General features: G+C 45.5%; 1 protein-coding gene across 1 annotated transcript; it reads left to right on the top strand.

Moving 5' to 3' along the window:
* The first annotated feature begins 2189 nt into the window (after window positions 1–2189).
* Window positions 2190–4942, top strand: LOC142587050 (sulfotransferase ssu-1-like). Its single transcript, XM_075697934.1, has 2 exons — window positions 2190–2284; window positions 3938–4942. Exon 2 carries the CDS (start codon window positions 3953–3955, stop codon window positions 4892–4894), a length of 942 nt encoding a protein of 313 aa, XP_075554049.1. The 5' UTR covers window positions 2190–2284; window positions 3938–3952; the 3' UTR covers window positions 4895–4942.
* The last annotated feature ends 7773 nt before the right edge of the window (window positions 4943–12715 follow it).

The raw sequence follows: 12715 nt of genomic DNA on the forward strand, positions 1-12715 counted from the left end.
TGGTTACGGAGGGAAGTGCCTGCAGTACACACGAATTGAAAGATACAATTGACGATTGTCTCTCGCTAGTGCAGCGCACGCTAATACAGACTGTTATGCTAGATGGCACAAAAGTTCATTCGCAGACGTAATAGTAAAGAAGAAGAAGAAATAAAATATTGACCGCACTGCAGCTACTGTGAAAAAGGGTGGAAGCGAAGCTCGGCGTCAGCGGCTCTTCATTGTCGTAATTCCTGGGCTACGAACTCCCTCACGCTGTGGCCGGCACGTCGACAACGAGCCCTCTCTCGAGCGAGTTCGCGGCGGAGTTCATGAAACATCGCCTGTTCCTTGGCCTAAAGCACTACTCGCGGCCCGCTCCCGCTGCCGTTCCTTCAACGCAGCCTGCTCTTCAGCTGAAGGATCCAAACATGGTGTCCCCATCTGACTACGAGGCCCGAATTGGCGGGAAACGGCGGGCGCGAGGCGAGCGAGCACGTTATCAGACCCTTTCTATCCTCTACCTTCTCCCGAGGGAGGGAACGCCTGCGATTGACTCGCGCCTTGTGCTGCGTCAATTTCTTCATGCATTGAAAACTCCGCTTTAAAGCTCGCTTATGATGAATCGACAGTGGCTGCTGTGGTTAGTGTGGTGGTCTTGCAAAACGGACGTCGGTGGTTCGAACCCGCAGACCAACAAGGAACTTGTATTTTCCCTCGGCTTGACTTTTTTTGTACGGCAACACCGACGCCGACACGAGTGAGGCAATACAAGCTTCGCTTTAAAACGCGAGGAGAGTAGAGTGAGATGTGGATTTGTCGCTTGGATTTTTGCTTGTCGCATTGTTTCAGTGGCTATGGCGTTGCGCTGCTGAGCTACAGACCCCGGAAGTGCTGCCGGGTTTCAATAAGGGCGCAATGTAAAAACGTTCGTGCAGCCTTAGCTGGGAGCATGTTAAAAAGCCGAGAAGCTCAGATTAATGAAGAGCCCTTAACTAGGGCATATTTTCCACCCTCAGTGGTAAAAATAACGTTATCGTAAAGGAAGCGATCCCGTCTTACCAAGGTATGGCACATTTAAACCCAGATTAGCAAATGAATGAACAGGAGTGAAAGTCCACGGAGGAAACTTTATGAAAACGCCAATATAGGAAAACATAATAAAACTCGTTACACGCTGAGTGAGAAATTGTGAGGACAATATAAAATGCAGAGCAAATGACTGTTAGGGAAAGGAAATCCAGTATGCATCGCTGTGCTTCATCTCAACAATTCCCTTCCGTTTCTCTTCTGTAATGCTTAATGCAGACGACGGGCGTTGTAATCGCAGCATATTTTGGTAAATAAAACTGCAGCAGTGAAGTTTTTAAACTGGGCTTTAATTTTGGGCGGTACGCAGGTCTGTCACAGTACACAGAAAAAAATGCGCTTCCCCAAAAGGTTAGAAACCAAAACTTTCGAAGCGACAAATGTTAGCCCAAACAATGCTGAAGAAATAGATTGGACAGGAAGGAGACACCTGCATCATGAAGGCTGATTTTGACGGGCCTTTTCATTTCTGTTTTGCGTGCACGATATTTGCAGCCCCATCTTTCATTTATAGCTGTTGTGCGTTCGGCGCAGTCTTATAAATTATTAGTGACTGTTTCCTAACAAGGACTGTGTCAAACTAAGGCGCATATATCAGGTGATGCATTACAGAGCATTCCGGAGCAGACCATTGCCAATGCAAGATATAACTAAGCGTACATAAGCGCAATCCAGAGAAATGGACTTTCGTATTCTAAGCTATGAATTATTGGTCTGGCATTTGGGAGGTCAGCCGGCGGAGGAGGAAGGGTTAAGAGTAGAAGGTTGAAGGATATCATTGCCAACATTGGGCTCTCTCCAGATATGCCTCTTAATAGGGAATCACAGAATTATGGCCCTAGATTCTTATCGGCTCCAAGGCTTTACGAACATTAACGCTGTGGTCCTCATAAGGAATCAGGTAGTCATACCCGCCAAAAAAAATCGCTCGCCTGATAAAGCACTCCTCCTTTTCGTGGCGACATCACTGGTGGTCCTGATACAAATAAGAAATCAGAGTACGGCGTTGACAAAGGTGTTTCACTGGACTTATCTTGGGCCAGAGGGGTGGGTGAAAACAATAGCATAAACTTTGACCTGGTAGATAGAGGGCTACTTTTTGTGCGCGCGATTTTGTACCTCTGGCTCCGCGCTATCTGTCACACTTCTTGGTGACTGACGTGCACGTAGTTGGTGAAGACTGGAGCATTCTCGCTCAAGAAATTCAAACATTCCTGTGAGTAGTGGTGGCATGCGATTACGTGAGTTTTCCTTTCCGACTGCTGGAGATGTTAGATGGGACTGATAAACCACGTTTTGAATAGCACGTACTTTTCCTACTATATGCGATAGTTAACTTGTGGCATACGGAGACTTTAACATTGTGCTTCAATTTACCCGTTTCCAAGCTACGCTGCTTTCTTGTCGTATTTAACTGAAGCTTCTTTTTTAAATTACGTTGCTCTAATTAGGCGAACTATAAGAGATTACGCTTCTGTTCCGACGAACGCCAGGCGATGGCACCTTTATGTATTAGACTAATTACTTTCATGCCAAGGTTACAGCTGCTTTTAGGCTTGCCGTTATAGATCAGGTGATTTAAGTGCTCACGACGGTGAACAAAGGATGGTTTTCGAGGCCAACACGCTTCGCAAGAACATCCTTTTGAACAGCAAAACACATCAATAAGGTGCAGCGGGCAATCTCCATGCACCAATATATCGCTGTTATTGGGAAGAATGCATGGTGAATCGTGCTTACGCAATAATTGTTACAAAGCGTTATGAAATTAATATTCTGACAGGGCATTCCATTATTGTGGTAAACGATGAGCAACGGGATTTCATAACAAAGATTGCGTCTTACAATGTGTGTTGGAGAGCCGAAAGCTCAATACATACCCACTTGGTCAACAGGAGAACATTCTGGTAAATACTTTTTTAGCCATACTGGGTGGACATTTATGGGCTGAAAATAACAACTGGACACAAGCTCAGGACAACTGAACTTGCAGAGGACACACTGGTGGGCTGGTGTTCTTAACTCATAAGGACCGCCACTTTTTCTCCTTAGTAACAAAGTAACGGTTGTTTCAAGGCTGCCGGTTTACGTGCTGACTCGCGCTGAAGGGTGTATTCGTAGCGAAGTGTTGCTTTTGATGTTGTTTTGTATGTGACGTCGCCTTGATTCGGGTGACATTTTTCACCGATATCGAAGAAAGGCTTCACGTATAGCCTTGGCTTCGTTGTTTCTGCGCGCGCTAATGCATCGAACTGTATATTCGCGGGCGCCTCGCGTGACGGTAAACCAGTTGCAGTCAGCCCTTTGTACTGTTTTTGCTCAGTTAAGCCCTATCGATTTATTGTGCGTTGTTACCAAATAGACAAACGACTGGTAGCAAAACAGATGTGACCGTATTTGTGAAAGTGCGCTATTGCTTTCTTTTTATCCTCTACGGACGTAGCCTCCAGTGAATAATAAAAGTAGGCGTGAGTAAGAAAGAAAACTTCCAAGGCCTCACTGAAACCGCGATATAGCAGCCACGCATTTCGCAGTGTAGGCGATACTGGTCGAAGCACGTTTCAATCTCGTTGCAATAGTCTGAGCGCTTGTAGCAGAACAAAACCCTGGCACGGTGCTTTAACTTACCTATCACCGAGATGTGCCGCTTTCTTCCCGTATTTAGATAAAACTGTTGCTTTAAACTGCTATAATAAGGTGAAATCTAAGAGATTACGCTCCTGTCCTGATGAACACTAGCCGATATCTCCTTCATGTATCTGCGCGCATGTAGGTCTCGCGTACAGGCGCACGCACACACACACGCACCGCAAGATATAGGTTGTGAGCACTCCGTGAACAGACACGCTTCTTATTTCTCTTGGTACAGGAACCTTCACGAGCCATGGATGTCGAGAATTACAGATTTGTCGACGGCCTGTGGGCGCACAGGGTTTTGCACGAAGACATACTACGCTCCGCGTTCTCCTACCAAGCACACCATGACGACGTTTTCGTCGCGACCTACCCTAAATGCGGAACCACCTGGACACAATACCTCATCCTCAGCATCTTGAGTAAGGGAGAGCCTCCGAAACGGAACATCGACTTCATGCTCGCTTCTCCATTCCTCGAACTGATGGGAGCAGAAGCGGCTGAGAGGATGTCCAGGCCAGGTGTGCTCAAGACTCACCTACCCTTTAACAAGGCGCCATACTGCAAGGATGCAAAGTACATCTGTGTCGCCAGGAATCCCTACGACGTGTGCGTCTCATACTACTACCACACCAAGGGTTTCACACCAAAAAGCGTGAAAGACGTTTCATTTGCGACGTTTCACGACTTGTTCATTTTGGGAAAGCTCTCGTACGGCGACTACTTCGAGCACCTCCTGTCTTGGTACGAACAACGCAACCTCACAAACGTTCTCTTCGTAACCTACGAGCAGGCGAAGAAAGACAGTGAACTCTGGGCACTGAAGATCGCCGACTTTCTTGGAAAGGGGTATGGTGATGAGCTGCGCAAAGAACCGGCGCTACTTCAAAAAGTCTTGGAAGTTTGCAGCTTAGAAAACATGAGGCGCGTCTTCAATGACAACATACCCAACTTGTTTGAAGATCTTCTAAGCCTGCCACCAGAAAAGGCCTTGAAGTCTGTGGAAGTTTATCGCAACCTTGATCTTCTTGAGGAGATGCATGAAAGCGAAGCCTTTGTGCGGAAAGGTACCGTGGGAGACTGGAGGGCGCACTTCACGCCTGAGCTGATCGCGAAGACAAAGACATGGATTAACAAGAAAACAAAAGGGAGTGACGTCATGCAACTGTGGAGCGACATCGAGCTGCCTTGAATTTTTGTACCTACTGAAAACCACAAAATTTTCGTGAACATACTCATGGCCACTGACAATGTTTGTTTATTTCCTCGGTTAAGGGCTTAATCAAATACGCTGAGACACTGTACGAAATAAATAAAAACTTGATATGACGTTAAAGTAAAAATAACATATTAATAGTCTTTAATAAGTCTTGTAGCTGAGTTGGCGCGAAATCTAAATGGAATCGAATTGCTTAGGGAGGAACATTGATAGCACGTTGCCTGCTGACACCTTGCGGAGCCCTTAGCGAGCCTTCATAACCATGCACCTGCTTTTTGCAATCGAACACACTGATTCCTTATATTCTTAGGATCCGGAAGAAGACGAAAGTAAACTTTATTAAAAAATGGTCCGTCAGTTGTGGCTGTGCTGGCCTCAGGTGGCGGCGTGAAGTCCCTGGACTCGGTCAGGATCTTCGGCTTGCTGGACGGCCCAGAGCTGGCCTTCCCGCTCCGAACTTTTGAGAGCCGCCCCCTCGGCGGCGACGACGACGACGGAGAAGAAAACTTTTTTTTTATGTTGTTTGTGCAAAAGTGTTGTTGCTCATTTCTTGGACTGTTTGGAAGCACAAGCCCACATGGCAACCATAGAAAAGTTTTCGGATGGTAAAGGCGAGGTCTTTTATTACGTTCCCTGGAATATAACAAAGTAGGTAACCCAAATGAGAAATTATTGAAAACACATTATACTGGTGAACTCTTGGGTTCTAGAATACTTTTAGAAAAAAGCAAACACTCAAAACGTGCCTCGACAAGTGACCGAATTCATTGGGATCGAGTAGTTTATTTGTAAAAGAAAAGTTTGAACTTCAATGTGTCTGAAATGCGCAGTTGACGAACCTCGTCAGCTCTGTTGCTATGACGTTGCGCTGCAGAACATGTAAGAGTGGAGTGGAAAGTTAACATGCAGACGACAGAGTTGTTCTTTAATAGTTTCGTAAGAGAATAAGTACTACTGACTTGCGGTCAACGTCTAAGAATCTGTTGAACAATGTGTTGTTCTAGATATCCTGCTGACTGGGGACCCTGGTCTTCTTAACCATTTCTACCCTTAGTTCGTCCTGTAAATTCGAATTAGTGAACCGGACACCTTATATCTCCTTAAAGTGACACTACAGAGAAGAATAAGTTCTTCTGAATCATTAGATTAGCTTTCTACGAAACCAAAAACACCAGTCTTACCACGATAAGACGCTTGGTAAGCCAGAAAAAGGGCGCAAAGAAAAGAAAGGTGGCTACGCCTCCTTCAAGTTCCCGCATTTGGTAGCTCTGACGTCATGGATTTTAATGGCATCTTCTAGGGCCTAATAATTATATATAGTGGCACAGCTTGACTACATTCTGTTCTAAAGGAACCAAATATTAAACATGGCAAGTTTCGGGAACCTTTACCCAGCCAATGGGGCCCAAATTCTAAAACATACTTTGGAGTCCCTGACGTCAGGCTGACTCACCGCCGTCGGCGTTTCGGCGCTGAATTCAAATACTGATGCTTCGACCTTCATTTTCTCCTCTAATAATGAAACTACTATTTTGAAATGACTGCCTACAGGGTTCTCAGACAATTCTTTATTAGTCTAAACTGATTTATTGTTTCGTTTTATTGTCCCTTTAACAACTCTGCTTTCTACCTCTTCTTCTTTCTCTCTTTCTTTCTTTCTCTCTGATCCTGGGAAGGAAATTTATAAAACAAAAAAATGTAGCCCAAGCGCCCCGTAAAGATGGTTAACCAGCAAAGCTGAAACGCGCGACCCCGGTGTTTATCACTGGGTTAATCCTAACGGTTCCTTAAACGACTGCTTGGTAGACTGTCAGATTCTCCGTACGCAGTTGCTGCTTGCGGTCCGCTTCGCAAGCGTGTTCTTGGGCCCGGACTGTAGCATCGGCATGGCGTAAACGAGCTCGTTCCCGCTCCTTCTCGCGGCGTTGCCGATGGCAAGCTGTGCCCCTAAGGAGCAGGCATGACGCATGGCCTACCAGTTTTGGAGTCGGAGAGAAACTGCTGCGCGCGCACTCGGCTGCGACAGAGAGCCACGACGTCACTACTGGCGCAGCCAATCGCGCGGCTCTTTTTCTATCTTGTTTTTTCGCGCAAGCGCATGGGCTGACTCCGGAGGTGTTTTTGGCGTACAGGTGACGGACGGACGAATCGACTAGTTATACGCATCTTCGCTGTAAAAAGAGGTTGGATCACTATAGCAGGCATTGAAAAATAGAGTTCGCCAGCTTCCCGCTATGTCAGAAAATGCACAATTATTAAATTTTTACCGGTATTCACATACAGGGCAGAAACTTCGGACTTTCTGAAAGCTTGAGCACGAAGTAGGGGCAACGTAACTAGTGATGGAACTAAAAAGGCTAGGCGTAACGTTAAAGGCAGCAAAATGCCGGCTATGGATTTAAGAACAAGTTGGTGTAAGCAATATTCTTGTTCACAGTAAGAGGAAAAATTTCAACGGCATGTTACAGTCCTGTAACACGTGAAGGCGGATGACTGCTGTTCCAAGACATCCCAAGCCCATTATATAATCATGACAGTGTTATTGGTAAAGTTTTTGCTTCGCTAAACAGATTTAAGTACATCATCAAGGATGCAATATATGCGTACAATTTACTATAACCTAGGAGAATCTGAGAGAATAAGCGAACAAAAGAAAAATAGCCGTAAGCACATGTGACATAATATACGTAATGAGCATGATAAACAGGATGCGGTCATGCATATAAATGCATGTTACAAAAAGAACATTTATAGCACTGCCATTCGTTGGGCGTGTTGGTAAACTGACTCGGAAAGCATATTGAGTGCAAGCGACAAAGGACAGAAGGGAGATGATACCAAAACGCACTAACTTCAAGAAGTTGATCTTGAGGAAACACCCTGCTATTTAAACCATGCGGAGTGGCGCGACCTCATCCAAATTTTAACCATCCAAGAAAGCCGTCTCCTTATCTAACAAGTCAATCAGAGGGCACTAACACACGTATCACTATTCCGACAGTTAACCTGAGCCCCAATAATCACTCACACATATTTGTCCTTGTGCTTCGCAAGAACCCGGCAGGGCCCATACACCAGCGCACAGGTGCAATCCTGACAGTCAGTTGGCAGATGACCATATTGCTTAATTCCCACATTGAGACTACGTTCTCCTAACCGGTCATTAAGACACCTTCCGATCTGTTCGATGTTCTTTTTCCCATAGGACAGCGGAAGCTCATAAATAACAGCTGCTACGCAACACACTGGTATGGATCAGTCGGGAAGGTTATCAGACGCAGGGTTTCCGAAATCAGTGCAGGTTTAGGTCGTAGAGGGGCTGCTAAAAGATGCCGGTCAGACAGCACAATTCGGGACGCGGCAAACCAATGGACGGAACGCACAGGACAGATAGCGGTAGTGCCCTATCTGCATAGAACGGCACATATTCTTAATAAAATGGCTAGCCGGGTGGACACAAAAGTGGTCTTTTCAGCGCCAGAAAAACTTAACGGATCCGTACCGTAAGCCAGCTGTCGGATGGTCTACGAATCATCGCAAAGCACCAGTGGTTTACGTAGAAGCTGTTGTTTATGAACTTCCGCTGTCCTATAGGAAAATACATCTGACAAACCGGAAGGTGTCTTAATGACCGCTTAGGAGAACGTAGTCTAAATGTGAAAATTAAGCAATCCGGTCATCTTTCAACTCACTGTCAAAAATGCAGCTGTGAGCTGTGCATGGGTCCTGCCAGTTTCTTCCCAAGCGCAATGATAAACATGTGCGAGGGAGTATAGTTTTTTATTATGGGGTTTTACGTGCCAAAACCACTTTCTGATTACGAGGCACGCCGTAGTGGAGGACTCCGGAAATTTGGACCACCTGGGGTTCTTTAACGTGCACCTAAATCTAGGTACACGGGTGTTTTCGCATTCCGCCCCTATCAAAATGCGGCCGCCGTGGCCGGGATTCGATCCCGCGACCTCGTGCTCAGCAGCCTAACACCATACCCACCGAACAACCACGGCGGGTAGAGGGAATATTGAGGCTGAGCTTATCTGTCGGAATAGCGACACGTGTGTTAGTGCCCCTTCGGTTGACTTGTTAGATAATAATAATAATATTTGGGGTTTTACGTGCCAAAACCACTTTCTGATTATGAGGCACGCCGTAGTGGAGGACTCCGGAAATTTTGACCACCTGGGGTTCTTTAACGTGCACCTAAATCTAAGCACACAGGTGTTTTCGCATTTCGCCCCCATCGAAATGCGGCCGCCGTGGCCGGGATTCGATCCCGCGACCTCGTGCTCAGCAGCCCAACACCATAGCCACTGAGCAACCACGGCGGGTAGAGGGAATATTGAGGCTGAGCTTATCTGTCGGAATAGCGACACGTGTGTTAGTGCCCCTTCGGTTGACTTGTTAGATAATAATAATAATATTTGGGGTTTTACGTGCCAAAACCACTTTCTGATTATGAGGCACGCCGTAGTGGAGGACTCCGGAAATTTTGACCACCTGGGGTTCTTTAACGTGCACCTAAATCTAAGCACACGGGTGTTTTCGCATTTCGCCCCCATCGAAATGCGGCCGCCGTGGCCGGGATTCGATCCCGCGACCTCGTGCTCAGCAGCCCAACACCATAGCCACTGAGCAACCACGGCGCGTGACTTGTTAGATAAGGAGACGGCGTTTTTGGATGGTTAAAATTTGAATGAGGTAGCGCCACTGTGCATTGGTTAAACAGGAGGGCATTTCCTGAAAATCAAGGTGTTCAAGTTAGTGCATTGTGGTGTCGTCTCTTTTCTGTGCTTGTACACTGGCGCGAAATATGCTTTCTGAAACACTTATAGATTAGAGTGTTCGCGTTTGAAGATCAGTAACAAAGCAGAGTAAGTAAATCAGGGCTGTAAGGCGAGATGTTTTTCCACTGAAGTAGCAAATGTAGCTAATGAGCTATTACGAATGGCCTCGCTCAGATTATTCTACTCTCTTATAGCTAAAGGAAATAATGAATTCTTGAAGCAGTCGATACGAAAAGAATACTCATTGGGCGTTAGGGCGCATTTATGTCGCGTTGGCTGTGTCTCGGTTCAGGAAATCTATCTAGTGGTATCAATATTAAGCTCGTTGTGTAGTAGCTGGTACATAAGCTTAGAATTGGCTAGTAGTGCTCAGTTTTGTGCAGTTAAGATTCCGGCTTTGTTAAGTAGATTTGGTGGGCCAGCCTGTTAGCTTATGATTATTGTGTATATATTGTCGTGCTTTTCTTTGTGCACCTTATAGTTTTTTTTATTTGTTGGTTAGTGTATGGGAGTCAGATAACATTTGCGTACTCAAAAACTGACTTGATGGAAGTTTTGAAAGCCAGAAGATTTGTATCGGGTGGTGCTAGTCAGAGGTGCCTTCCAAGAAAGGAAAGTCATTTCATTGCAGTAGCTGTTATGTTATTTATGAGGGAGTTCCATATGATGTCATGTGTTAATGTTCATCCGAGGCACTTGTGTTCATGAATTCGTATCAGTGGCACAATGTTAACAATGCACATAAAACTCGACTTACTTTTTTTCCATGATGGACATCGCAGCAGATTTCTTAGAATTTATTGCCATCTGCCAGTTGGCACACCAGTTAGGATCTGCATTTAAGTCGATGTTGAATGATGTGTGGTCATCATGTTAGTTAATTTTTCAATAAAGAATCCAGTCATCTGCCGAGAGTTGGACGGGTTGTTTTTTCTGCCTGATTTATGCATTGAGACAGCTTTTGTAGATTTCCAATCCTTTGGAACAACATGTTATGATAATGACTTATTAAATATTATAAATATGTACTTCGCCGTCCCATTCTGCGCATCCTTTCAAAAATGTCTTCGGTATTTTGCACGGGCCTGGCCCTTTTTTCGTGTCCAGGTTTAGGAGAAGGTTCAGCACTCCGGCCTTCGTGGCGGTAAGAGGGCTTAGTCTGCTATTAACGGTGATGTCGATTTGAGGTACTTGCCCATCGTCAGTTGTGAAGATAGAACGAGAACATTTGTCTAGCGAATTGGCACTTTTCTTTAGTTTCTGGCGACACTAGGGGATCACGTCATGCCTTAGGTTTAAGGTAATTATAGGATTTGGTGGGTGAATTTCTTATGAATGCTTGAAGTGTGCTTGAGTAAAAGTTTGATTTCGCTGTGTTCTTTTAGATTTTTACATTTGGATAGCTAGAGAAAAATTACTTAGAGATGAAGGGTTAGGTGCAACCTTCGTTGACCTTCTTTTAACGCTTGACGTTACGGTTGGTTGAAAGATGTCATGTGAGATCAAAGGGTTGTACTTCCTCGTTTTTTTTAAGTTTAGAAGGTGCACATTTGGAAACACAATGAAACATGATAACTTTGAAACTATGCCACAAGGTTTCGATGTTTCTGGTGGGACGTACGGAAAGGGCTTAAAAGGCGCTAAATTCTTTAGATAAGTAGTAAATAATACTGGTATCAGCTGCTCTGCTGAAGTCCAGGGAAGTGATGCGTGATTGGGAAGAAATTGCAGCATTCTGCGGAAGTACAACCCATAACGTAATCTTATGGTCAGATATGCCATTGATGAATTCAAGATTTCTTTCGTCTAACGGGAAATGATTGCTCAGAAAAACTAATTCAAATGTGTTGGAAGTAGTTAGATGAACACGTTTGGACTCTGTGACGATTTGGCTGAGATTCAATGAAAACATAAGACTGAAAAGCATCTCGGCAGGCATAATGTTTGCCAGTTCACATCAGGCAGGCTAAAATCCCCTATAAGGATTAGTCTGGCACCAAAAAAGACCTTTTGGGCATACCAGCAGTTTTTCTATTCCTTGAACCTCGCATGAGGAACTACGATAAACACAGCCGAGGACAATATTGCATGCAGAAAATGCCAGCTTCCTAAAAATTCCTTGCACTCCTGTGACGTCAGGTAACAGGACATGAGGGATTTCTGTATGAGTCAATAGCCCGACGCCACCATCACGTGTTAGTCGGTCCCATTGCGACTCGGGCTCGTAGACGAGAGACGGAATTTTGTAGCCGACGAGGAGGAAACTAAAAGCTTTGTACAGTGTGCACAACATAACAGGTAATAGCAGGTAATATCAGGAGGTAGCCTAAAGTAGCGGAGCCGAATAGTGCACCAGACCGATGGGGCGGCTGGTGGCAACTCTCTCTGTCCTCACAATGGGCCGGTTCTCCCTTAAATCCCTTCGGCGACGCCTCGGCGGCAGGAACCGGTTTGGGCGAGTTCTTGTCGGCAGGAACAAGGGGGTGGGCAGGATGATGACCTCGCCTACTTCGAATTCCTGATTCGTCACGGAGAAGTGGGAGCTCTCGCCATCTCGTGGTAGTCACGTGGTGCCTGTAGTGTGGCAGCTCCCGTCGCCTTGTGGTCGCCACGTGGTGCTCGCAGTATGGCACAACAGTGATTCCGCACGATTACGTTGTTTGGCGGTGTTGTTTCAGCATCCCCTATATTGATTGTTAGCCATGTCTCGGTTAAAGCAACAAAATCTGCTTCGATACGCACAAGCAAGGCTTCAAGGAAGTCACATTTCTTCTGTATGCTACGCTCATTAATATTGCAGAAAGTCATTTCGGACGGAGTGCGTTGCTACGAGGGCGTATTGACTGCCTTCCTGGTTCCTGTTCGTTTTTGTTCCAAGTAGTTGAATGTGGTCTGTTTAGGCCCACAGTATTTGTTTCGTCCTCCCATTTGTAGAGGTAATCAATAATACACAGTTTCTCATAAACCAGCGATACCTTGTCCCCAGATTCTTTTCTCGTTTTCGCGTAGT

This window comes from Dermacentor variabilis, chromosome 7 (genome assembly GCF_050947875.1).
Source record: "Dermacentor variabilis isolate Ectoservices chromosome 7, ASM5094787v1, whole genome shotgun sequence".
NCBI classification, from domain to species: Eukaryota; Metazoa; Arthropoda; class Arachnida; order Ixodida; family Ixodidae; genus Dermacentor; species Dermacentor variabilis.

What these genes read in the sequence shown, in the direction of transcription:
- LOC142587050 (XM_075697934.1), top strand. Translation starts at nt 3,953, where the DNA reads ATGGATGTCGAGAATTACAGATTTGTCGACGGCCTGTGGGCGCACAGG.